At 34.2% G+C, this 27992-nt stretch overlaps 1 protein-coding gene across 1 annotated transcript; it reads right to left on the reverse strand.

The window, feature by feature from the left end:
- Positions 1-770: 770 nt before the first annotated feature.
- Positions 771-27424, reverse strand: LOC128226221 (uncharacterized). Its single transcript, XM_052936112.1, has 15 exons — positions 27388-27424; positions 22496-22708; positions 14865-14988; positions 12921-13071; positions 12667-12736; positions 12140-12472; positions 11892-11960; positions 11531-11716; positions 10612-10880; positions 10371-10440; positions 10102-10266; positions 9693-9869; positions 8565-8652; positions 6499-6676; positions 771-1115 (listed from the first exon to the last, which is right to left on the reverse strand). Exons 1-15 carry the CDS (start codon positions 27422-27424, stop codon positions 1026-1028), a joined length of 2220 nt encoding a protein of 739 aa, XP_052792072.1. The 3' UTR covers positions 771-1025.
- Positions 27425-27992: the final 568 nt, after the last annotated feature.

A 27992-nucleotide genomic window follows, 5' to 3' on the forward strand; every position in this document is an offset into this window, starting at 1 on the left:
CCCAGCCTTATAAGAATTTGCGTTTAAAATTTACCGAGTGAAAAAGTATATTCCGCGGGACGGAGGAAGACAGCTATGTCCTGACGTAGGGGATATTTACGGAAGTAAGAAGAACAGAGGGACAATAACCAGTGTGTGTATACCACGTGATAAATTGCGTCATTAATGCTACGCCGGAAGGCAATATTTTGCTTCGAATGAAGACTTAAAACGAAGATAACTTCACTATTTCTTCAATATTTAAATTGAAACATAACACAGTCTTCGCCGCATACAGAGCCCCGCCTTCGGTCTTTTACCAGAGTTTGATTGAGAGTTTAGTTTCTTTCACTTCGACAAACCGTTCACAATACGGCCGTCTGATGGAGCACTGTCAAAACATTATTTTGGAAACAGGTTTGATAAAACTAATCACCTTATCAAACTCCGGTAATAAAACGAAGGCGGAGCTCTTTAAGCGGTATAGACTGCCCTTTGTTTTATTTATAATGGTTTAATAGAGAAATAAAAGAGAAATAGAAAAGTTATTTTTGATTTAAGTGTTCATATTAAGGAAAATGTTGCCTTCCGACGTAGCATGTATGACGTAATTTATCACGTGGTATACACACACTGATAACCATTGCGGGAATGAAGCTTCCTGGTGCAGGTCTGGTTGTGCTACAACGATGAATGACATCTTAAAAGTTGCGGGAAAAGGTAGAGCAGAGAGGTAAGCCTAACGAAGGAGGCGATCAGGCTCTGCATGGGATGCAATAAATGTACGTACATTGATATTGTTTTTTATTAATGCGATTTAATATCCTTCCTAAAGAATGTTGTATAAACAAGATGGAATTTCATTAAACGAGAAATAGTGTTATACAAGCACACATGATGTACTGGTCATTCTCAGACATTACCAACAATGTTGATATGAACCCACCATAAGAAATGATACCACTGATGGAAACAACAATTTAGTATGTATATATAATTATGTATATCCGTTGTGTTTATGAAAACAGCTATAGTTCATGTTTCGTCTACGCATTAACGCTGATGTTGCTGTAGAGTCTGATGTCGTCAACGGCAAAATATGAGTCTAGACCGCTCTTCTCCGAGTAAAACGCTATCTGAAATAGAAAATAAACGTCTGTCTAGAAAACAAAACAAGTATAATCTCTGCAAACATGATATATGCAAGCATAATCTATACAAACATCATCTTTACAAGCATAATCTATACAAGCAGCATCTTATCAAGCATAATCTGTACAAGCAGCATCTTTACAAGCATAATCTGTACAAGCAGCATCTTTACAAGCATGATCTATACAATCACCATCTTTACAAGCATAATCTATACAAGCATCATCTTTACAAGTATCATCAATACAATCATCATCTTTACATGTCCAGCATAATCTGTACAAACATCACCTCTACAAACATGCACTATACATGCATCATCTCCATCTATACAAGCATAATCTTTGCAAAAATAATCTATACAAGCATCATCTCTTCAGACATGCTCTATACACGCATCATCTCCATCTATACGAGCATCATCTTTACAGGCATTACCTATACATGTACCATATCCATCTAACCAAGTATCATCTTTACAAGCATACTCTTTACAAGTATCATCTCTACAAACGTGCTCTATACAAGCATCATCTCCTTCTATACGAGCATCATCTTTACAGGCATTACCTATACAAGTACCATGTCCATCTAACCAAGTATCATCTTTACAAGCATACTCTTTACAAGTATCATCTCTACAAACATGCTCTATACAAGCATCATCTCCTTCTATACGAGCATCATCTTTACAGGCATTACCTATACAAGTACCATGTCCATCTAACCAAGTATCATCTTTACAAGCATACTCTTTACAAGTATCATCTCTACAAACATGCTCTATACAAGCATCATCTCCTTCTATACGAGCATCATCTTTACAGGCATTACCTATACAAGTACCATGTCCATCTTACCAAGTATCATCTTTACAAGCATACTCTTTACAAGTATCATCTCTACAAACGTGCTCTATACAAGCATCATCTCCTTCTATACGAGCATCATCTTTACAGGCATTACCTATACAAGTACCATGTCCATCTAACCAAGTATCATCTTTACAAGCATACTCTTTACAAGTATCATCTCTACAAACATGCTCTATACAAGCATCATCTCCTTCTATACGAGCATCATCTTTACAGGCATTACCTATACAAGTACCATGTCCATCTAACCAAGTATCATCTTTACAAGCATACTCTTTACAAGTATCATCTCTACAAACATGCTCTATACAAGCATCATCTCCTTCTATACGAGCATCATCTTTACAGGCATTACCTATACAAGTACCATGTCCATCTAACCAAGTATCATCTTTACAAGCATACTCTTTACAAGTATCATCTCTACAAACATGCTCTATACAAGCATCATCTCCTTCTATACGAGCATCATCTTTACAGGCATTACCTATACAAGTACCATGTCCATCTAATCAAGTATCATCTTTACAAGCATACTCTTTACAAGTATCATCTCTACAAACGTGCTCTATACAAGCATCATCTCCTTCTATACGAGCATCATCTTTACAGGCATTACCTATACAAGTACCATGTCCATCTAACCAAGTATCATCTTTACAAGCATACTCTTTACAAGTATCATCTCTACAAACATGCTCTATACAAGCATCATCTCCTTCTATACGAGCATCATCTTTACAGGCATTACCTATACAAGTACCATGTCCATCTAACCAAGTATCATCTTTACAAGCATACTCTTTACAAGTATCATCTCTACAAACGTGCTCTATACAAGCATCATCTCCTTCTATACGAGCATCATCTTTACAGGCATTACCTATACAAGTACCATGTCCATCTAACCAAGTATCATCTTTACAAGCATACTCTTTACAAGTATCATCTCTACAAACGTGCTCTATACAAGCATCATCTCCTTCTATACGAGCATCATCTTTACAGGCATTACCTATACAAGTACCATGTCCATCTAACCAAGTATCATCTTTACAAGCATACTCTTTACAAGTATCATCTCTACAAACATGCTCTATACAAGCATCATCTCCTTCTATACGAGCATCATCTTTACAGGCATTACCTATACAAGTACCATGTCCATCTAACCAAGTATCATCTTTACAAGCATACTCTTTACAAGTATCAATTCTACAAACGTGCTCTATACAAGCATCATCTCCTTCTATACGAGCATCATCTTTACAGGCATTACCTATACAAGTACCATGTCCATCTAACCAAGTATCATCTATACAAGCATACTCTTTACAAGTATCATCTCTACAAACATGCTCTATACAAGCATCATCTCCTTCTATACGAGCATCATCTTTACAGGCATTACCTATACAAGTACCATGTCCATCTAACCAAGTATCATCTTTACAAGCATACTCTTTACAAGTATCAATTCTACAAACGTGCTCTATACAAGCATCATCTCCTTCTATACGAGCATCATCTTTACAGGCATTACCTATACAAGTACCATGTCCATCTAACCAAGTATCATCTTTACAAGCATACTCTTTACAAGTATCATCTCTACAAACATGCTCTATACAAGCATCATCTCCTTCTATACGAGCATCATCTTTACAGGCATTACCTATACAAGTACCATGTCCATCTAACCAAGTATCATCTTTACAAGCATACTCTTTACAAGTATCATCTCTAGAAACATGCTCTATACAAGCATTATCTCTACATGGATGCTCTATACAAGCATCATCTCCGTCTAGACAAACATCATCTTTATAAGCATGATATATAGAAGCATCATCTATACAAGCATGGTATATAGAAGCATCATTTATACAAGCATGATATATAGAAGCATCATCTATACAAGCATGATATATAGAAGCATCATTTATACAAGCATGATATATAGAAGCATCATTTATACAAACATGATATATAGAAGCATCATCTATACAAGCATGATATATAGAAGCATCATTTATACAAGCATGATATATAGAAGCATCATCTATACAAGCATGATATATAGAAGCATCATTTATACAAGCATGATATATAGAAGCATCATTTATACAAGCATGATATATAGAAGCATCATTTATACAAGCATGATATATAGAAGCATCATTTATACAAGCATGATATATAGAAGCATCATTTATACAAACATGATATATAGAAGCATCATCTATACAAGCATGATATATAGAAGCATCATTTATACAAGCATGATATATAGAAGCATCATCTATACAAGCATGATATATAGAAGCATCATTTATACAAGCATGATATATAGAAGCATCATTTATACAAGCATGATATATAGAAGCATCATTTATACAAGCATGATATATAGAAGCATCATTTATACAAGCATGATATATAGAAGCATCATCTATACAAGCATGGTATATAGAAGCATCATCTATACAAGCATGATATATAGAAGCATCATTTATACAAGCATGATATATAGAAGCATCATTTATACAAGCATGATATATAGAAGCATCATTTAAACAAGCATGATATATAGAAGCATCATCTATACAAGCATGATATATAGAAGCATAATCTATACAAGCATGATATATAGAAACATAATCTATACAAGCATGATATATAGAAGCATCATTTATACAAGCATGATATATAGAAGCATCATTTATACAAGCATGATATATAGAAGCATAATCTATACAAGCATGATATATAGAAGCATAATATATACAAGCATGATATATAGAAGCATCATCTATCCAAGCATGATATATAGAAGCATCATTTAAACAAGCATGATATATAGAAGCATCATCTATACAAGCATGATATATAGAAGCATCATCTATACAAGCATGATATATAGAAGCATAATCTATACAAGCATGATATATAGAAGCATAATCTATACAAGCATGATATGTAGAAACATAATCTATACAAGCATGATATATAGAAGCATCATTTATACAAGCATGATATATAGAAGCATAATCTATACAAGCATGATATATAGAAGCATAATATATACAAGCATGATATATAGAAGCATCATCTATCCAAGCATGATATATAGAAGCATCATCTATACAAGCATGATATATAGAAGCATCATTTAAACAAGCATGGTATATAGAAGCATCATTTATACAAGCATGATATATAGAAGCATCATCTATACAAGCATGATATATAGAAGCATCATTTATACAAGCATGATATATAGAAGCATGAAGCATCATCTATACAAGCATGGTATATAGAAGCATCATTTATACAAGCATGGTATATAGAAGCATCATTTATACAAGCATGGTATATAGAAGCATGACCTATACAAGCATGATCTATACAAGCATCATCTATACAAGCATGATATATAGAAGCATCATCTATACAAGCATGGTATATAGAAGCATCATTTATACAAGCATGCTATATAGAAGCATGGCCTCTTCCATTTCATCAAGATACTTGTAGTTTTGAAATATGGTGAGATCAATAGTAACTGATTGTATTTAAGATTGCGGTGCGTTATCAATTCGTAGGGAACAGTAACACATTATTAACTATTCAAGGGCTATAAAGGCCATAAGCTGCGGTAATGAAAAGATCAAATATAACACATTATCTTTACAAGCATTTACAAGCATGATACAAAATATCAAAAGACACTACAAAAAGAAAAGTTATATAGAAAGTTTAGATCGGCTCTCTACCACTTGTAGGTATCGTTATGTTTCGCCACAACTGCCTTATGTTGTGACATCTTATGCTAACCGTATGTCTAACTGATATGCTATTATGTCTTTTAACATTATGAGACGGAAATGGACAGTGCGTCGGTTTGACATAATTAAACTTCAGTTTAAACTATCGATTAGACGTTATATCATGTCAGTCAGACATCATTAAATGTAGGCCTGACATATTAACATATCAGTGATGTACAATCACATGTCGGTTAGACTTGATAACATGCTCGTTAGATATAATACCAATTCATTAAGACATACATACATGGTAGTTAGACATAATAGCATAACATGTCACAATACACGACAGCTGCCACAACACCCTACGTTCCATACAACGATATATAACACTTGTACATACTGTTTGATGAATCAATATAAACACAATTAATAAATATATCAAATTGTTCATTATTGCAGCGAAATATGTCAATATTCATAGTTTAACTTATAGGTTTTCGACAATGCAGAATACAAATAAGAAATGTTCAAGAGGCCTAGTTATACAAACAATTTGTTTCTTTTATTCGAAAATGTAAACAAATATACTGACCAAAAATAAATGCGTGACTTTAAAATAATACAGAAATAACTGTTTATACAGAAGTTAAAGAAAGTAATGTTTGGTATAATCATTCATATAAAATTGATAAAAAATCAGCAAAGAAAAGCCCTTATACTTCGAACGCCTCCTTGTTATCCAAGACCACGGCGGCCTCCGTCCAGCCGACTGTCTCGTGCCTGGCTTCCTCCCACACCAGCCTTCTGCCGCCTCCGGAAATGACGTATATGGATAGTTTGGCGGCGCCTGTCGGCATGTTGTACATGAAGCTCAAACAAAAACGACCGGGTGTTGACCTATTTTAACAAATATGTTTTTTGTTACAGTGCACGACAACAACAGTTTCAAAAATAACAGTTTAAGATAAGATAAGATAAGATAATCTTTATTTAAAGTCCGTTATGATAAACATAAACAACACTTGCTGATAGCTATTTTCCGACATAATAGATTATCCAATATCAGACAAACAAAAGACCTGAAAAATATTCAAGATCATAATATCACATGTTAATTAAAATGTTAAAACATAGGTTTTAATGAGATTATAGGCTTCATTATAAAAAATACCAGATACATCAAAAGTTTCAAGATAAAACATATTTATGATTTAAATACTAGTCCAATGCATTAAGTGAAATTTAAATAAAAGCAACAGTAAGACACAAAACATGTAATTCAAACAGCAATACATATTTAAGTGATAAGATAGTTGTCAGTTTAAACAGTAAATTCCTGTACATATCCATTATACATTGTTAAAGATGCACGTGTATTGTTCTATATTAATTTAAAAGGTTTATTCACTAGTTCGTATTTTTCTGAATAAAGTGAATGGGAGTTTTACCTATTCTCCAAGTTGCATAGCTCTGTTAATGAAAACTCATTTTACCTCATGATGTTAACTCATATTTGGCAGTTTATCTAGTACAGATGTTTATGCTCCACATGTTGATGGCTTTATAACATTTTCATTTTATGGTTTACCAGATTGGAACATGCCTCCAAATTTATTTTAGCTAAGTTGGTATTTTGTAAAACAGTGTGATTTATTAATGACCAAATTGGAATTGGATATGTGAAGCTGGTTTTGAGTTCATAAAAAATCTGACTTATTTTTTTTCAACTTGTTGTAGGCTTGTTTTATGTCAAATATGTAAAAAAATCTCGCTATAAAGTGAGCCTTTGAACCTATACTTCGGTGTTATACTATGTAGATACGTCTTTGTGTCATGCAGGCAACTTATTACCGTTAGTTCATTATATTAAGTCATGTATTAGTTTGATTATGTGCTTTTATATTCCGCGCATGGTATTATGTTATGTGTTAAGTATGTCAATACTGTGTCATATATTCTGCCGTGACCGTATTATATATTGTGCAAACTTTGTTATGTAGTGGTAACTTCAATGAGGACAACAACTGTGATGTTTCTAATTGCGCTACAATAAATACTACTGCATTTTAGGAGTATATATAGATCGCTTAGCAATCATTTCGATCATATCACATATACAGTTATCTATAAACATATACAAGAACATAGTGTATGTATATTACTCATTGTCACAGTTATTTCTAAATATAAGAGTGCTTTTTAGATAACATGTAAATTTATGACATATAATTTACAAAAGTATTCTTAAGTAGTCCATATTAAAAATATAAACATAATTAGTTGCCTGTTTTAAATAAATAGTGGTTGATTATTTATCTCAGTATAATATCGAAAAATAGTTACACTTGAAAAAACATTTTACTATTTATCATATGCCAAATAAAAAAAAGACAGTTAACTCGAGGGGTGAAAGCGAAAATGTTCTATATGCTTCTTTATTTAATGTCACTTAAAACCTTTTCGCATTCAGCCCTCGAACTGCAGGTTTTTCAAAAATAGCACTCCAAGAACGTAACGTCATTTCGAATAACGTCGTTGTAATTTTTTTTTAAAAGCTCGTGCATTTAGTGTTATTATTTGGAACATAGATGCATTTAAGTTCATTGATTAATGTTCATAAAACATTATGCAATTGTATAATGTTATATTTGTTTTATTGATTTCAGTGGCCATATAATTGAATTGAATTGTAGCAAGTTCAAAAACAAATATGTTAACTTCTGTTTTTGGTACCCAAAACAATTGTGCATAACTTGATGAGCCACAAATGAACTTACTTCATTACCTAAACATTGGTGAGGTCATTTCTCCTCCCTCGCCTATTGGCACGTGGAAGTCGTTAGTTGTGAACGCAGCATACATTCCATTACCATCTGAATGTGGAAAGCTTGTTTCGATTTAGCACTACAGACAGTAGCTGGTTATAAAAAGTTATTTACTATAGGTCGCTTAATTTGACATATATCAATTTGGCCCATAATACACTGGTAAGCCATTTTCAGGTGCGAAACAATGTAGTTATTATATACGATTGGACAGTATTTTTAATAATTCGCGTACAATGTTTTCCTATACGCTAAAATGCCGCCAAAAATGCCTTAAAATGGGGAAGGTAATGTCGAAGATATCACAGCATCCCTGCACGTGCCGATGGTGGGACCAGTTTAGTCCTTTAGGAGACCCTATTCCCTAAAAGATGCAACCGTCCGGGCACCCAGGACGTTATTTAGTCAACGGTTCCTAATGCCTCAAAGTGTCCCAAAAACGCTACTTTTCATACTTTTCAACGGGCTCCGACATAGCTTGTAAAGGGAAGCTAATGTCGAAGACATCTCCGGAACAACGAATGCTAGGCGGTTGGGACCGGTCTTGTAATTTAGGTCTCTCGATTCCCTACGTTACGCGTAGGCTTCTCTTGTGGTAAGATGTGGTAAATGTCACTGAGAACACAAAACTAACGACGTAACGTATCATTTTAGTTTGAATTCCATCAACCAAGAATTGCGAAGAATAGAACATTGAGAGATAATGTGTTCTTTAGTGGTTGTGTTTACCGGTGTGACTGCCATTAAAATCATGAATATACAGAATATAATTCCAGCGTACAAGTCAAGGGATTGGACGTATGGCCATCTAAACAGACATGCTCAAAATCACATGGAAAAAAACGAATCAATCATAAATGATGTTATATCTTCATCAGATGAACGTTCTGATCGGACTGACAATTTCATTATGGTTAAATGATTAAAGCGGCCCCTTCTTTCAACAGTCAACATAGCTTGTGTATTATTCCATATACTATTTCATCATTAAAAATATATGCTTGAAGAGAACCAAAAATAGTAAAAGAGTAAATTTAAATAAGGAATATAGTTGGCAACCTATTACACTAGCTAAAAGGTGTTCTTACCATATGAAGACGCGTCCCCTGGTACCACCCCGACACTCTCGTTACCATAGCGATAACGCACCAGCTCCCATAAGTGGGGGTACATCGGAATATTGAAGTCACATGACGTTCCTACGTCAAAATTACACGACATTTTCTTTTCAAGCACAGCGCCTGTCAGCTCTGAGCAGGAATGGACTAAAAGAAATGGGAATTCGATCTGTATTGACTGCTTTAAGGCCATTAAGTGTTTGAGCACAAGACACTGGCATTACCGGGCGAATTCAGAAAATCTTGATACTCTATTTCAGATAACTTTTGTTAACTGTTTAGTTACAACATACACATTTTCAATGTCGGTGCATTAAGGTTTTTTTAACCTTGCTATCCCGAAATGAGCGGACAGAAAGAAAAACTGCGAAAATAGTACACTGCATTTTTGCCGTGGTGACATCACAGTCGATCACCCGTACAGTTGGGCACGTGCATGAGCAGGTGTCGTCTGCTTGGTCGGCATTCCTGACTCCTTGTACATTGTCGTCTGCTGGGCTAGCATTATTTATTTGCCATTCTGACCTTTTCACACGAGGCTTTACTGCAAATATAAGACAATGCCTTTTGCTTTTCGAAAAAAGAAAAACTGTTCCGATTTCGTAATTGGAAAACAAAACGACGTCATATTTTATGACTCAAACTTACAAATAGAAATCTTAATGTCATCCAGGCCAAGGTACCCCGCTTCAGCCGTTTTTCTGCTTTCAAACTGAACCTGAACCAAAATAAAAAGAAAATTTGTAGGAATTCAATTTTTTAATCAAAACATTCTATTTTTAGGATTATTTTGAAATTGTCGGTAATGTTTACATGTTCCTTAGATAAGAATATTCAACATGAAATGCAAATGGCATAGCTCTTATACTGTTATTTTATGGAAGGTTACCGTAAAATCTGCCGATCCTTGAATGAACACTTTAGCTAGCGTCCACCCAGCGGTTGCAAGTTGACTTCTGCTATACACAAGCGTCCGACTTCCATTGGTGACGTCATTCAAGAACACGTGAAAGCTCGAGACGTTGGTGGGTAAGTTGAACCGGAAGGAGAGACAGTACTCGGTGAAGGCCAACAACGTAGGTGACTCGAGCACGTGCGTCGTGCCGTTCTGCACGTGATTGTTGTCCGTGTTGAAAACCATGTACCCACCCGTGCCGTCTGAAATGATAGGAACAAAAATATTTTTTACAAAAGAAACCCTGATTTTTTGGCATAATTTAAAGCAGTTAAGCAGGTAAAGCAGTTTCTTAATGTAAAATGCGAATGTATAGGTATGAGGAAAGTATAAAAAGATAGGGTTTCTTTAACAATGATGTGCGTGACCAGCACTGCTGGTAATGAGATGAGCTAGTCACGTGTACACACTATGGCATACAAAGGGTCAAGCTTGTTATGAAATAGAAAACTATTACAACTCATTTACAAGACTAAAGATTTGTCTTTTGATTTCAAGTTTACCCATTTATCAAAAATACGATTTATTTTAAATATGCAAGACATTCGCCGAAACTTTTTTCTGAACTTTCATGAATCGGGTCCTACAGTTCGTAAACCAAGCTATAAAACCGTAGGGTATAAATATCCAGAGGTTTATAATAACGGTATAAGACATACGTTTTTTTGTAGCTTGATATTTCATTTTTTTTCTTTTATCAGTTTATACAATTGTTTGTTCATAAAGGTTGTTCTTTTACCGAACCTATTCTATAGTTTTATTTTACAACAAATGTGGTGGCTGATCCATTTTGATCACATGACCCTGCATGGTACAACATTAAAACCTATTCCACGCGACGTCAAATACATACCTGAAGAGCTGTCCCCGCTTATCTCCCCGGATGCGGCGTTGCCGTACCGAAAATGTGTCCACTCCCATAGATGTGGGTAAATCGGAAGTGTGAAGGCACAAAGGTCTGTATCGAAACTGCAGCTGTAACGGCTGTGGACCGACAGTTGTTCGGCGGGTCGGTCACAAAGGGTTGGAATGGGGGCCGCTAAAAAATATGAACTTTCTGATATTTCTTCAATCTTCTGACCATTTCTTTTATTTATATTACTTAGACTTCTAAGAAGGACTCGACAACTGAGCGTTTTTCTTCCGTATACTTTTTTATCTTGGTAATTTATTTTTTCTTAATTGGAAACAACAAAGCCAGTGTCTGTTTATACCTGTCGTGGATATCACGTCACTGGCACAGACTGTGGATACAGATGGACACTTGCAATCACATTGTCCTGCTACGGGAAAAAAATGAAAACATGTTTTATCTATTTTGTAGCAACAAGAAGTACTAATACTATTTTTATAGCTTAAATTTGAACGCATTTTTACTATCATTCAAAACAATTCTTGAAATATTAAGCGGTTACCAGAACGGAATAGCTTCGTACATAACTATAAATCAAAATATTATCACCAGTTGTTGTTTCTGGCGTTGTGGGCGTTGCAAGCGTCTTAAGACTTGTCGAAGGTGAAGTGGGACTGGTAGTAGTTGTCCGAGGTGAAGTTGTTGTAGTTGTTGGATGTGGAGATGGAAGAGTTGTAGTAGGCGGAGGTGGAGATGGACTTGTTGTAGTTGTCGGAGGTGGAGATTGACTGGTTGTTTTAGTTGTTGTTGTTGTTGTTGTAGGTGGACTGGTCGTAGTTGTTGGGGGTGGACTGGTCGTAGTTGTTGGAGGTGGACCTGTTGTTGTTGGTGGAGGTGGACTGGTCGTAGTTGTTGGCGGTGGACTAGTTGTTTTAACTTTTTCTGTAATGCACGTAAGCTCTGTGATGTACATTATATGTTAATAAATCTATTGACTAGTACAATAAGTCAGTAATCGAATATGTAATGAATAAAAGAAAACATTTTACCCTTGTACGCGTATTGGTGCTCCACTTAAAACATAACACTATGAAAACAACTTTACACTTTCAGGAGAAAACCCCAAATTCGCTTACCAATCAGGACTTCGACATGGTCTAGTCCGACGTACCCGTATATGTTTTCTTTCACAGACATAAAATCCAGCTGGAATGATATATTTTAAGAAATCTTTTGACTATAAATTATTGTTAGGCCTAATTAGCAAGTGTCATTTCATCAAAAGTTATCATTTTATGATAAACCAATTACGATCTTGGTAGCCACGGTAAAATAATATTGATTCATATAACAATACCTTGATTATAAGTACATGTTATAATAATTTCACCTGGAATTGCTGGTTGCTATCAATCTGCATACGAATCTGACGCCACTGAGACGCCGGCTGGTACTTGTAGCTGTAGATAAGTCTTGAACTGTTGTCTGCTACCGTCCGAAGGTACACCTCTAATTTGGAGTTTTGGTTCGGCATCAGAAACCTTATGGCATTTAAATAAAAACAAGACGAATGTTGATGTTAGGCATCAAAGACGCGGCTGAATGGGGATTGTTCGCAAATCATTATGCGATAAATATCGAGCCTCGTTTATACTTTCGACTATGGTAGAATACAAAGCATTTCCCTCATTCAGTATACAGTCTACATCGACAGCCGTTAACATGTGGTTGTATTCGTAACTAAAAAAGCCAATAATGCAAACAGAGCCATAGCGGTACATTGCATGCCATTGTATGGAGAAAACAAAGTTTGCCCTTGGTAAAAATGGCCTTACCAGTTTTCGCGTTTTCTTTCCCCGCAAAAGGATGGAGGAGGATGCTGAATCGTTGTGTCACGTGAAAAATATCGATACCCAATTGGCTCAATAAAGTCATGTGACAATATATACAATTGTTAACATTCCGAATAAACACGGACATAGCCAAACTATGACGGCTTAATCAACTTTCTAGATCTTAGTTACTGGTCGTCTCCGGCATGCGTAAATTATTTAGACTAGTACCTTATCACCGATAAAATTATTGGTGTCGTGTCGATTCGGCCGAGATATCATTTCGGCCTGATCCTTTTCGGCCTACTTTTATTCATTAATGTTTGATTTAAATCGTGTGAATAACGCTTTGAACTTTCATTTTATATCAGTTAAATTTAAATTGTATTAATTTCGTTATTGCGACTTATATTTGTTAGTGAAATCGTGTGAATTACGCTTTGTACTTCCATTTTATATCACTTAAATTTAAAGTAGTCAATTAATGTCGTGTTAAGGCACTTATATTGGTTATCAAATGCATAATTTAAACTATTATTCACAATATGCCCGTAAATTCTCACATGCTTATTTACTACCACAGTGTGTATATAAATCGTTTTCACAGAAAGTAAATTTCTAAAATAACAAATTCGTATGACCGGCGACCAGTCAATACAAAAAACACAGAGAATAACTTTTTTTAATTTCCTGCTTTAAACATTAGGCTTATTCGTTTTATATGACGTTTTAGAAGTTTTACACGCATTAAAACAGTTATTGACTACAAATTTTAAGTAAAGTTGAATAAGAGTTGATATCATTAACAAATCTTCTTTTTTTTCATAACTAAAATTTATCCGTATACACTTCCCCATTGACAATGGCAAATATGTCCCTATAGCCGCGTCTAATAAAGCACTAAAATTAGTTATTGCGTTTTGAATCTTAATACTTTCATGTGGTACGGGTAATTCTATAATGCATGTCGAGATATGTAGAACGTACGATTTAATGTAGTTGGACATGGCATTTATAAAGGGCAGTTAAGTTTAATATTTCAAAAAGGAATAACTAGATCACAAACTGTGTGAATGTCAGCGAATATAGATTTTAGCTTATTTGCCGGTATCGTGTCGTCGATGTTAGAAGCGGCAGTGGCGAAGTAGTGTAAACAATGGTCTTAATTCGAAAACAATGTCAAAGGTCAATTTACTAGATCGATAAAAACATACGATATTGATGATTATATGCCCATTAAAAACATGTTAGAAATGCCATACTAATTGGCATTCCGTGTCACGTGTTTTTCTAAAACGACTACTGGCGTCCATGTTTACTACATATGGACTGCACGTATATTCACAGGCAAAAGGGTATCGGGTTGACATTTTGTTACTGGATTTTCGTCGTTTTTTTATGTTACATTGTCTTTAAATGTCTGTTTGATAAGGGTAGCAGTAGAATTAGCAATGAAGTTTAACTAAATCAACATGTAAAATAAAAACCTATGTCGTCCCTACCAGAAGCTGAGACAGGCATGCTGTGTGGTAATGGTGGGGCTATGGATGCCGCTGACCACATCCCCCGTACTGTTACTCTCTTTCGGGTCGTTAGATTGGAACAACGCAAACGACTGACTCTGACCTGTAGTGAGAAAACAAAGGTGATTGAATCTCTCTTGGTTGGCGTGTAGGGTTCACTTTGAGAGGTTGTTGCATGTGTATTGTACGGAAATATGCCACTGGTACTGGTGTAATTATTCGTAAGACTGGCTCTGTTCTGCAATAAAGCAAATGTGATAGACTCGACAGAATGAATGGTTACTGAATATTAATATCACATCGAGAGTTTAAAGGTAAAAGGTGCCACCTTCAGGAAACATTAGAAATAAAAGGACAATTAGGAGTTTAAACCCCTCCATTTATTACCAACTAAAATTGTTTGACCACACTATTGTTCCAATATTGACATGTGGTTGTGAGATCTGGGATTATGGTGACCTGTCAATTATTACAGAGGTACACACAGATTTCTTAAAATATGTTCTCGGTGTTAAAAAGAGCATGCCTCATGTTATGTTAAATGGTGATCTTGGTCGCTGTCCATTGTCGATTGTAATTAAGATGTATGGTTGGAATTTGGCATAATTTTGTTTACATCAACTGAAGGCAAACTATCTACAAAGCTTTATACAATCGTATTTCCCATTTAAATGACAATGGTACTCATTTCAAGAAGATGCATCATGTTTAACATAGTTTCGATTAATGTGGGATTAGTTATGTATGATATAATCAAAATTTCAACAAAACCACTGCTATATACAAAAATCAATCAAACACGTTCTTAACAATATTTATAAAGTTGGAAGTCTGATGTTATTTTTTCTCAAAATGTTTGAATTATAGAATGTTTAAGGATACATTTTGTTATGTGTGATATTTTGATAATGTTCCTGATTTCTATTTGCAATATTTCGAATGTGTAATCACCATCTCCCTATTCAAAATGGGCGATGGTTAAATATTGAACGGAATTGAGGAAATGTTATCTTTGGCAATCAAACGATGTCGGTTACGAATTTCATTATCTTTTAAAATGTGCCCACTTTGTTCATGCAAGAAAGCGACTGCTTCCGTGTTAAAGATGATAACTGTAACACAATAAGGCATAAAAAGTTTGTGAATGAAACTGATGAAAAGAAGGTAATAAATAAAGCGAAGTTTTAAAAGATTATACTGGGTTATTCTATATTCTTTAAATGTGGTAAAATTTTTAAACTTATGTTAATTCTTTATATGGAAAATACTGACTCCAAGTGCAGTTCCAAGTACCTTCAATGCAAAAACAATTCAATTGTTTTCACTGGAAAAAGGTGTAATCTTTACTTGGAACCTTTTACCAATGAAAATAGGCTTTATTAATACAATGTTGAAAATAATGTTGACCTTGAGCATGACAACAAACATGAAACAGTTGCTAGAAACGAAGAAAAACAGATGTAAAGCCAAAACAAGACAATGTTCATTAAATATTACACCTCATATAGATGCGGCTAACAAAATCCAAGACGTAAATGTTTGAGTCGAAAATTGGTTGTCTGGGAAATCAGAGATTATATAAACCAGAACAGAAAGAAATATTAAAGGCAGAAACTCTTATTTCTTTGTAATTGGATAGAGAAAATTGAGTGTTTGTAGAAATTATAATTTGAAAACACTAGAAACCGGCAAAAAGGCAGTTGCAAACGCAGGGTACCATTAATCCCACTACTTGTGTACCTGTACATCAAAATGGCTCTAGCTACGTCCCTGAATTTGTCATGTTTCAACGCTCCCCTTTCCTTACTTCTACACAAAAAGAGACCAATGTCAGGTGTGCAGCGTTTGCGAAAATCTATATCTAAGAGGGAATTTAGAGGATGGAACTGAAAAAAGTAGTACAAAGTCCATTCAAGTTGACACAAATGGTCCAACATGAAAAATAAGCATGAGCCATCAACATTAAAGTTTGATCTGCAAGCTGTCTTAAAGCTTGACAGTTTTGACACTTTTTCAGTTTTTGTCGCAGACTCAGACTCAGCTGTTATGGTATCAATGCCTTCAATTCGGTCAAATAGAATAACTCACAATAAAATATATATCAAATGTTTGGAAAACTGCCGAAAATTTCACTTAAACCGTTAGTAACGCTTTCACCCATAAAACATCAATTTTCGAACGTAAATATGAAAAACTGCAATCTGATCTTTTGTCAGAAGACTAGTGTCACTGTTTTAAGGCATCTGTCAATTTGCTCATTCCAAGACAAACAATAAAAAACAATCGTTCTGTGAGAGTTCAGCTTGAAAAACAGCATGTAGTTTACGAACGAAAACATTATTATAACATTTCTTTCTCTGATATGGCTCCTGTGATTTTCGGATGAAAATCAAGCTTGTGAAGTAGGAACGTGTATGTTTGTTTTTATATCTAAATGCAATTGTAGGTAGAATATCTAGTGTTGAAAAGGTGATACCTTGGAGTGATTCTTGTGGAGAAAAAAATCGAAATCAATATGTGGTCAGCTGATTAGTATACTGCATTCAAGAAATCCCAAATCTCAAAAACAGTAACCATAAATTCTTAGAAAGTGGTATTTTGTCAAATGAATGTGTTTCCATTTTCATTTTTCAATTGAACATAAGAAGAAATTAACAAAGTGTATGTACCATCCCAGTGGGAAATCATCATCACATAAGTATTATGCCCAACATTTTTGCTACATAAATTAAATATAAATTTATGTAAAAATGATAATTGGAATCACAAATATTTATTTTTATGTGGATAATATGTGTATGTTGTTAAATAACTCAGAATTACTTATTTAGATATAGTTTAAGAATAACTATTATGACTAAAAACTCCTTTTCGAACTTTGCATGTCTATAAATTCAATCACATTATTAATAATATTGATAACACTAGACAATCTGTAAATGACGCTGTTAATGAATTTACGAATGTTATACGTTCTGTTGCTGACCCTTTATTCTCAAAATGTCATAATGTCAATAATAAAGCATATTTCCATGTGGACACATGTATTAAAAATATCGACTGGTTTGACGCTGAATGTATTGAAGCGCATAACGTGTATTTACAGTCATTACATTGGTTTAATAGCGATAAATCGCATGGAAATAGATTGTTATTAGTAGAACATAAACGTGTGTATAAAAATATTATTAGTAAAAAGAAAAATAATACATACAGATTAAAAATGCAAGAAATAGAACAATTAAAAAAAGTAAGCCTAGAGATTTTTGGAAATATTTTAAACCAAAATCCAGACCAACGGCTGACAGTATACCAAATGAAACATTTAGGGAATATTTTTCAGCATTAGGTAGTAGTGTCTTTGAATGTTTTAACGAAGAGTCTGAAATTTTTTGCAACACGCATGATTTTGATAATGTTGATGTTTCATTTTCCGAATTAGATCAGCCTATAACTGTCAATGAAATACATATTGCTATTAAATCATTGAGCGTAATAAATCTTCTGGGAGTGACATTCTGATGAATGAATACTTTATAGAGACGTTCGATATTTTGCCTTTGCATGTATGTGATATTTTTAACGGTATTTTAAACTCAGGATTTTTTCCCGATAAGTGGATGGAAGGTGTTATTATACCATTGCATAAAAAGAGTACTTTAGATGACGTTAATAATTATAGGGGAATTACACTCGTTAGTTGCCTGTCTAAGCTTTTTACAACTGTACTAACTAAACGCATTGATACATTTTGTAATGAACATAACATAATTTCGGACGCTCAGTTCGGATTTCGGAAAGGGCGATCAACTGTAGATGCTATTTTTATTCTTACGTCATTAGTGCAAAAATATTTGAATGACAATAAAAGACTTTATGTTGTTTATGTTGATAAGATGAAATGTTTTGATTCTATTTATAGAAATGCTTTATGGTTGAAACTGTACAAATGCGGTATTCAAGGAAAACTACTTAGAATAGTACGAGATATGCATCAAAAAGTTAAATCTTGTGTTAAATCATGTTTTACATATTCTGATTACTTCGACTATGCTGTAGGCCTCCGTCAAGGAGAAGTTATGCCCCCTTTACTATTTTCTCTCTTTGTTGAAGACAATTATTTTTACAGAATGATGTAGATTCTGGACTTCTAATTGATGACATTGTCCTTATATTGTTGTTATTTGCAGATGACATGGCTATCGTAGGAAAATCACCTGAAGAAATACAACAACATTTGGATAGACTTTTAGAATACTGTAATAACTGGGGTTTATCTGTAAATATACTTAAAACAAAACTTATGGTTTTTCGTAAAAGGGGAGGGCTATTGCCATCAGAACATTGGACCTACAATGACCAGTCTATTGAAGTTGTGAATGATTTTAATTACTTAGGAACTGTTTTCAACTATACTGGTAATTATGCTTTAAACCAAGAACATTTAACTGGTAAAGCTTTAAAAGCACTAAATGTATTATTATGTAAATGTAGGGAATATGACCTGAAACCAAAGATTCTATGTCAACAATTTGATGCTTTTGTAGCTCCTGTTCTAAATTATGCTTCGGAAATATGGGGTTATACCAAGTCTAAGAAAATTGAAAGAATTCATTAAAAATTTTGTAAACGTCTATTAAATGTTAGAAAAAATACATGTTCAGCAAGTGTTTACGGTGAGCTTGGCAGATATCCTCTTTATGTACATAGATTTGTTAGAATTATACAATATTGGCTTAAGGTTGTAAGAAGTGATAATGTCATAATGCGCACTGTATATAGGTATGCATTATCAGACTGTGTAATAGGAAAGAATAATTGGGTATCAAATGTTAGAAAGCTTTTGAGCGAGTTTGGCTTTGGACATGTATTTGATAATGCCAGTGTATCAAATGAAAAGTATTTTTTGTGTGAGTTAAAAACTAGAATAATTGATTGTTTTAGGCAAGAGTGGTATCGCTCTCTTGATAGTCCAGTCTTGTTTTCGTATAAAGACTTTAAAACCACTTTTGGTTATGAACATAATTTAAACATTTTACCTAAAAGCTTACGCCTATTCTTTTGTAGACTTAGACTTTCTGTTCACCCTTTAAGAATTCAAACGGGTAGATATAACCATAATCGAATTCAACGTGATGAAAGATATTGTTTATGTTGTAATAGAAGAGATATAGAAGACGAGTTACATTTTATTTTTATTTGTCCATGTTTTAATCTTATTAGAAAGAAATACATCAAACGTAATTATTATATACGTCCGTCTGTACTAAAATTTATTGAACTGTTAAATTCAACAAATAGACAAGAACTTATAAAACTATTTGTCAAAGAAGCGTTATGTATAAGACGAACAACTCTTAATATTGAATTATAACAATGATTCATTTTTTGTTATATTTTTGTTCATCCTCACCTAATTTGAATATGTCCATACATCTGTATTCTAATTTACTCATTATTGTATTACCTGTGTTCTCACCATGTGTTCAATTATTATATGTATATGGTTAAGAAGATGATGTACTTTGTACAAGTCTTAATAAATTATCTGTTCTGTTCTGTTCTGTTATAAATCATGTAAACATATTAATGCCTACAGCCTGTATACTATTTTTGGCAGTTAATAAATATATTTTTAGATTCTTAACTTGTTTTTAAGTTTAATTATTTGGCCACCTTATAATTAGGCTAAGTGGTTTCCTTTAATTACATTAATTGATGTCAACCTATCATATATTTTTCTTCAAAACAGTAGCACAATCCCTCAGGCTACTCAGCTTCAATTTTAGAGTTTTTGTACTGACAAGTTAATGATTTAATGATGCTTATCAAATCTGAGATCTGGACATATTGTTGAAAACTTAGTATTTAAGATGAAGTCTGTGTCCTGAAAATCATAAAGGACTTGATTTTTAAACAAGCTCATCTTCATTATTCAGGTATGTTGTTATCATTTTTATATATTACTTTTTGTGTTTAACTCAATTTATTTTATCAAAGTACTTTTAAATATAATAGTTTTAATATTTTGTGAATTTATTGTTAAAAAATTTAGAAGTTATATTCATATAATAAGAAGTTTGAATTATGTGGAAATTATGTTATTCAATTATTTGTCTTAAAATATGAACTCACTTAGAAATGTACATATCTTATTTCTGTTTGCAAGTATTTATTAAGTTCATTTTATTTAAGTTATTAAACAAACAATTATTAAATTAAACTAATTGTAATATGAAATGTTTTCAACCAGTTAACCTTTCACATGCATTTTTAAAAGCGAGTTGTATGCTTATTTCCCCAAATTAGTTTAAGTATTTGTTACATCTTTTTGTACTTTGTGTTTATTGATAGATATATATGTGTTTGCTTTCATATAAAGGACTTGATTTTTAAACAAGCTCATCTTCATTATTTGGTCAGTGAAGCTCCCAAGACAATTCATGGATTTCAAAATATACCGAACTGTACCGATGAAATGTGATGTGAAAGGGAATAAAGTTAACTGTTTGATAACAAAATAGATACAAATATGCGAAGAAAGCCCTCGATATAGATTGTAAGCTTTTACTTTCACCTGTTAACGCTTTTAGATTCAGGAAAAAGTCAAATAGAGTTTGAAGCCTAATACCAATCATTGCCTGAAACCGTGTCGACGCTGCATTGCTGTGATCAACAGTCAGGGTGGACACACACGTTATTAGACTTGGTCAAATTCAACCGTGGGTGGCAGATTCTCTTATTTTATGTATTGTGACATTTACATTTTACGCGTCATCACATTTATTGATTGTTGTGTGTTAAATCTGATCGTTTATGAAATGTAATAAATAAAATAACATACCGTATATCTAAGCAATATTTGTTGAAAATTTCACCCAATCAGGCCAGTATTTACCGAGGTATGAGCATATTTATACCTGTATACTTATAAGTTTTGTTAAGTGTATGTACAGTTTTGAAAGCAAATTTCAATTTTGTCATTTGAATACTTTGACTGTGACCTTTTAACCTTCTTTCTTATTTTTGAAATTTCACCAGTGAAATTTGGACCATATGTACAGTTCTGAAAACAATTATCAGTATTGTGCTTGGATACTTAGACACTTACAGGCAGTGGATGCCACCCACTTTGTATGTCTCTCCTATACCTTTTTTCTTTTCAGTTAAAGGTCGTTCGACTGGAAAAGGGCAAATGAGACGCTGCCATGCGTGTGGGGAAATGTACCAGAATAAGATGGGAGACCGTCAGACTGACTAAATAGTATTTTAATAAACAGCTTAAACCATACATCTACAAAATTAGCTATTAATGTAACAGGCATTCTTTTTTTCAAGTTGTGGTCATTGTACCGGCGTTTATAGTCAAATGCTACATATCTAAATAGATATGTTTGTATACATTATACAACAAAGCCAATATATACTTCGTGACACCTGAAAAGTTATGGCATCGCTTGAGTGCAACTGCAATGTCAGAATAACCAACCAATTGCAGTCTTACAACGCATACAAAATACTGACAATTTATTATGTATGTGATATTTTAATATTAGTAAACTTATAAAAATATGTAATATAATTAACTAATTGTCTGCCAACTTAAATACCGTGGTCATCGCCCGACACTTTGCCGTAAATGAGACTGCCAAAGTTTTCCGAATGTATGTGCCAGAGAGATGGCGGAAAGGAATAACCGCATTTGTCCGAGTTGAAGTTGCACGTGCCGGTGACCGGCAGTGTGTTGTGGACCGGTAGTGAACATAGGTCTACCGTGCTACCCGCGCTGTTGCCACCAGGCGCCGTCAGGACCCCAACCGCACCTGTGAGAGAATATGTTTCTTTGCTGTTTTGCATTTAAATAAGCAAGATAACATAAAAGTTACGCGATATAGAACTTTTATAAAATCTCAACACAGTCGTGTGTCAGTCATAAGAATATTATATTTGATATCTATCTAGTTAACGTCAAATTTACGTTCTACGATTTTATATAGACATTGCATATTTCATTAATTTGTATTTTAGTTCATGTACCTATTGTTTTATTTTTGAATATGTGATGTATAATGCATCATTCCATGATTCCATGGTTCCATGATTCCATGAATCCATGGTTCCATGATTCCATGATTCCATGGTTCCATGGTTCCATGGTTCCATGGTTCCATGATTCCATGGTTCCATGATTCCATGATTCCATGGTTCCATGATTCCATGAGTCCATGGTTCCATGATTCCATGGTTCCATGGTTCCATGGTTCCATGGTTCCATGATTCCATGATTCCATGGTTCCATGGTTCCATGGTTCCATGGTTCCATGGTTCCATGGTTCCATGATTCCATGGTTCCATGATTCCATGATTCCATGGTTCCATGGTTCCATGGTTCCATGATTCCATGATTCCATGGTTCCATGGTTCCATGATTCCATGATTCCATGATTCCATGGTTCCATGATTCCATGATTCCATGATTCCATGGTTCCATGGTTCCATGGTTCCATGATTCCATGATTCCATGGTTCCATGATTCCATGATTCCATGAGTCCATGGTTCCATGATTCCATGGTTCCATGAGTCCATGGTTCCATGATTCCATGATTCCATGGTTCCATGATTCCATGATTCCATGATTCCATGGTTCCATGATTCCATGATTCCATGAGTCCATGGTTCCATGAGTCCATGATTCCATGGTTCCATGATTCCATGGTTCCATGAGTCCATGAGTCCATGGTTCCATGATTCCATGAGTCCATGAGTCCATGAGTCCATGGTTCCATGATTCCATGGTTCCATGAGTCCATGATTCCATGATTCCATGGTTCCATGATTCCATGATTCCATGAGTCCATGGTTCCATGGTTCCATGATTCCATGATTCCATGAGTCCATGGTTCCATGGTTCCATGATTCCATGGTTCCATGATTCCATGGTTCCATGATTCCATGGTTCCATGATTCCATGATTCCATGATTCCATGATTCCATGATTCCATGATTCCATGGTTCCATGGTTCCATGATTCCATGATTCCATGATTCCATGATTCCATGGTTCCATGATTCCATGATTCCATGATTCCATGATTCCATGATTCCATGATTCCATGAGTCCATGGTTCCATGATTCCATGGTTCCATGAGTCCATGATTCCGTGGTTCCATGATTCCATGATTCCATGATTCCATGATTCCGTGATTCCATGGTTCCATGGTTCCATGATTCCATGATTCCGTGAGTCCATGGTTCCATGGTTCCATGATTCCATGATTCCATGATTCCATGGTTCCATGATTCCATGGTTCCATGATTCCATGATTCCATGATTCCATGGTTCCATGATTCCATGATTCCATGGTTCCATGATTCCATGATTCCATGATTCCATGGTTCCATGGTTCCATGGTTCCATGATTCCATGATTCCATGGTTCCATGATTCCATGATTCCAGTGCAAATTGAGTATCACATATCTATGTTTTATTTTTCGCCATTAAATCAGCAACAACAATATAAACACTTGCAGATAGAGACACTCTTGCTTTATTCCGCGGTTTAAGATAACGGTTTCTGGTTTATATCGAGTATTCTAAATGCTATAAATATGGGATACATGAAGAGTTTATTGTTATTCATAAGTTTTTGAAAATTAGTTAGTGCATTCGGAGCTCCTCTGCCATTTTTATCGAAAACAACCTCGGATGTATGCCGGTACACCAGTAGAATTAGGTCGTATTTTTTTTAAAAATATTATTAATAACATGTAGTGTTTTACATTGTATTTGTAGATTTAAGTTACACTTGATTGCCAGTGAAGTTTATTATTGCAAACATAGTTAAGATTTCCAAGAGTAAAGTCATTAAGTTTAACTGCTAAATCGAGATTTTTACGCGATCAACTTGCATCGTAGTTTAAGTGTCCCGACTTATGACATTCTAAACCGTCTATATACATCCGAGGTTGTTTTCGAAACTGTTTTAAAATATGTTCTGTTCTGTTCTTCTAAAAAAGGAAATCGTTCAGCGTGATACTGCCAAGATTTTACTACAATAGGAAAGAAGAACTCGTATATTACCAACTCATCATCTGTCAAACAATGATTATATATGCGGTGTGAACATGCCTTCTTTTTGAGTTAAGAAGGTCTGCTTACCCACCCCACGCATCATCAGTGGGTGGATGGACGAGGTGTACACAGAAAGAGGCTCAGATGTACTTGACTGAATTTTAAACATCTTTAAAGATGCACTCTTACTTCCAAATAAGATTAATCAGAATAATTCCATTGTTTTATTAAACCAGAAAGGATGAATAAATGTCGAACACAATGCTTCTTAATGCTTCTTATGGAGGACACCGAGTTTAATTTGAAAGAAAGGTGCAGAAAACACAGTATTTCTACCTGATTTGACGATAGTAGATCACATGTAATCTTTTAGCCCACACCAATAATTTATTTCAGCTATTAATACACGGTTACAATTTTTTTATCAGTAATTAATATTTTCCATAAAATGCTTTATTTCGTAAGTAGTAAAAGTTTTATCGCTCAAAATTTATGCATGTATTATATTATATAGAGTGTCACTTTGAAATCATCCAACATGTTTTGTTCCATACTCAACTGTAAGAGCAAGTACTTGTAGTTTACAGTTCAGGCAAGGGGAAGATGATGTACGCCAGCATTTCGCACCATAACTAAATACTCTTTGAATGCATATGGATGAATGGCGAAGAACAATAATTCAGATTTAACTGGACATATTAATAAATAACGCTATAAATCTAGTCTTCAATCAAATAAATAATCAAAAGTTTTAACACTTTATCAACGCTCACTTTATCTATTTTAATCATTAAAATGAAAGATACCACGCAGATATTTCATGTTTATCTACAACTTGTAGTTGCCGTAAAGTCCACATAGCATGTACATCAGTTGTCTCTTAAAACTGCACTCTCACAGATTGAACGTTTTGACAACTTTTTTTTATTTTATTTTTTTGTCTTGGAACGAGCCAATTTTTGCGAAAATCCATGATAACCAGATATATAAGACTGCTGAATAAAAATTAGATCGCTGATTTTTATATTTAAGTTCATGTTTTATGCAATTTTCTTAAAACGTTAGTAAGCCATAAAGCATTAATTTTCGAACGGAAGTATGAAAGTCTACGAGCTGCTTTTAGTCAGCAAACTTTTATCATTGGTTTGCATATATTAACGCAAAAGTTTGCTCTGTCTATGAAAAAAAATATATAAAAAGTTGTAATAATGGTAAATCTGTGAGAATGCAGCTTTAAAACGCGTTTATAGAGTTTACGAACAAATGTACAATTTCGCCCTTTGGCCAATAAACGGTTGTTTTCTCTGAATGTCTGAAGTTGCATTTGTATAATATCCCGACCATCCTAGAAGTTACATTATCACTAAAATGATAAAAAATAGACTGCGTTCATAATACAAATGTATGAATGTTTTGTATTTGCAACCATCTTGTACAATACTCGGCCACATTGGGTCTACGAACAGGTTCATAACCGTTCTGTGCTGTTCTGTTCTGTTCGTGACAAACAAGGCCTCGCATACCTTCTCAAGATTTCAAGCACGTCTATAAAATGAATAACATACTTTATAAATGTCGCAAGAATCCGTATACTATTAGTTTACGTGAATGAAACATTATTCTGCTCTTTATTTATTATATCTGTCCGTTATAACAGGGTTAGGGTTAGTTAAAATATGGATCTATGATCTAACTGAAATAAAATAGACTTGTTGTCTCAGGCTGGATGTACCAAAGACAACCACCAATTTCTTCTTTGCATATACATGTATGTACGTTTCCATAAGAAAGCGTTAGAAATCATGACTATAGTAAGCACTACTCTCGGTGATAAAGAAAGGAATACAAACAATATTTATGTCTGAGATTGTCAGAGTGAACTCAGAAAAACATGCTTTAACGTGTAACCTTCATGAAAATGATTTGTTTCCGAAGTTTATTCATCCTTCTAGTACGTTAAAACAACGTATTAATTGTAGTACATCTTATTTTGGAGTAAAATTGCATTTTTAAGAACTTTGGAACTTTGATAAGGTCATTAGTATAGACCAGGTAACAGACAGACATACACAACTATAGATGGAAAGACGGACATATGAGCTGTAACGGATACAATTATAGTTCCCTAGTCACACAGCCTTCCAGCGCACATCGGACAACTTGTGTATGCTTTGGTATAGCAACGCATTGTTTGACCGTGCGTTATTTTCAGATATCGATTTGTAAAAATTCATGATAACATATTTCAAAAATTGTGACAAATATAACTTGTGAATAACTTGATACGGCACACGTCCACATAATAATTTAAAAAAAAATCTATTCGAGTCATTTTGAATTAGAAATGGTCTTGTTATGACAAGTCGACAGCCGTACATTGGGTTGCAACTTGTAATGTAAAAGAGGAAATTAAGGAAAGGATACTTACACGTTACAAGACAAATCAAAAACACTTTCAACACCATTTGAAGAGAATATAAATCTGGGTATAGATATCCATCAGTCTGTGAAATAACATAGTTTTATTATCTTTTCATATCTTTGTATATTGACAATTAGATTGTATTAATTTGTAGTAATTGATAAGTGGTCAAGTTTATTGTACACTTCACCAAACCAATGCGCAAATACAAACTTCTATTTGATATCGTACATCGTATAAAAGCACGGAATATTCAAATAAATTATTTTCAGTACTAACAAATAAGAATCTACATTAAAATATTCGCAGACATCTGACAATATGCACCGTAGATTTTCGATAAACTTGCTCGAGTTAACTTGAGTTACGAGAGATCGTAGGTTCGAAACCTTCTGTAAGCGGTCGGGTTAATGCCCCTGAGTTACAAGAGAGATCCTTATATTCCAAAGTCGTAGGTTCGAAACCTTCTGTAAGCGGTCGGGTTAATGCCCCTGAGTTACAAGAGAGATCCTTATATTCCAAAGTCGTAGGTTCGAAACCTTCTGTAAGCGGTCGGGTTAATGCCCCTGAGTTACAAGAGAGATCCTTATATTCCAAAGTCGTAGGTTCGA

Source organism: Mya arenaria, chromosome 3 (genome assembly GCF_026914265.1).
Source record: "Mya arenaria isolate MELC-2E11 chromosome 3, ASM2691426v1".
In the NCBI taxonomy this organism is placed as follows: domain Eukaryota; kingdom Metazoa; phylum Mollusca; class Bivalvia; order Myida; family Myidae; genus Mya; species Mya arenaria.

Bases quoted from the DNA above. Each gene is read 5' to 3' on its own strand.
- LOC128226221 (XM_052936112.1), bottom strand. From the start codon at position 27,424: ATGGTGTTGAAAGTGTTTTTGATTTGTCTTGTAACGT. The intron at 10,881-11,530 runs GTATGTATTTGA...CTATCATTTCAG, and splicing joins AAGCGGGGACAGCTCTTCAG to ACGGCACGGGTGGGTACATG. The intron at 10,267-10,370 runs GTAAGTTTGAGT...TTATATTTGCAG, and splicing joins TGACATTAAGATTTCTATTT to TAAAGCCTCGTGTGAAAAGG.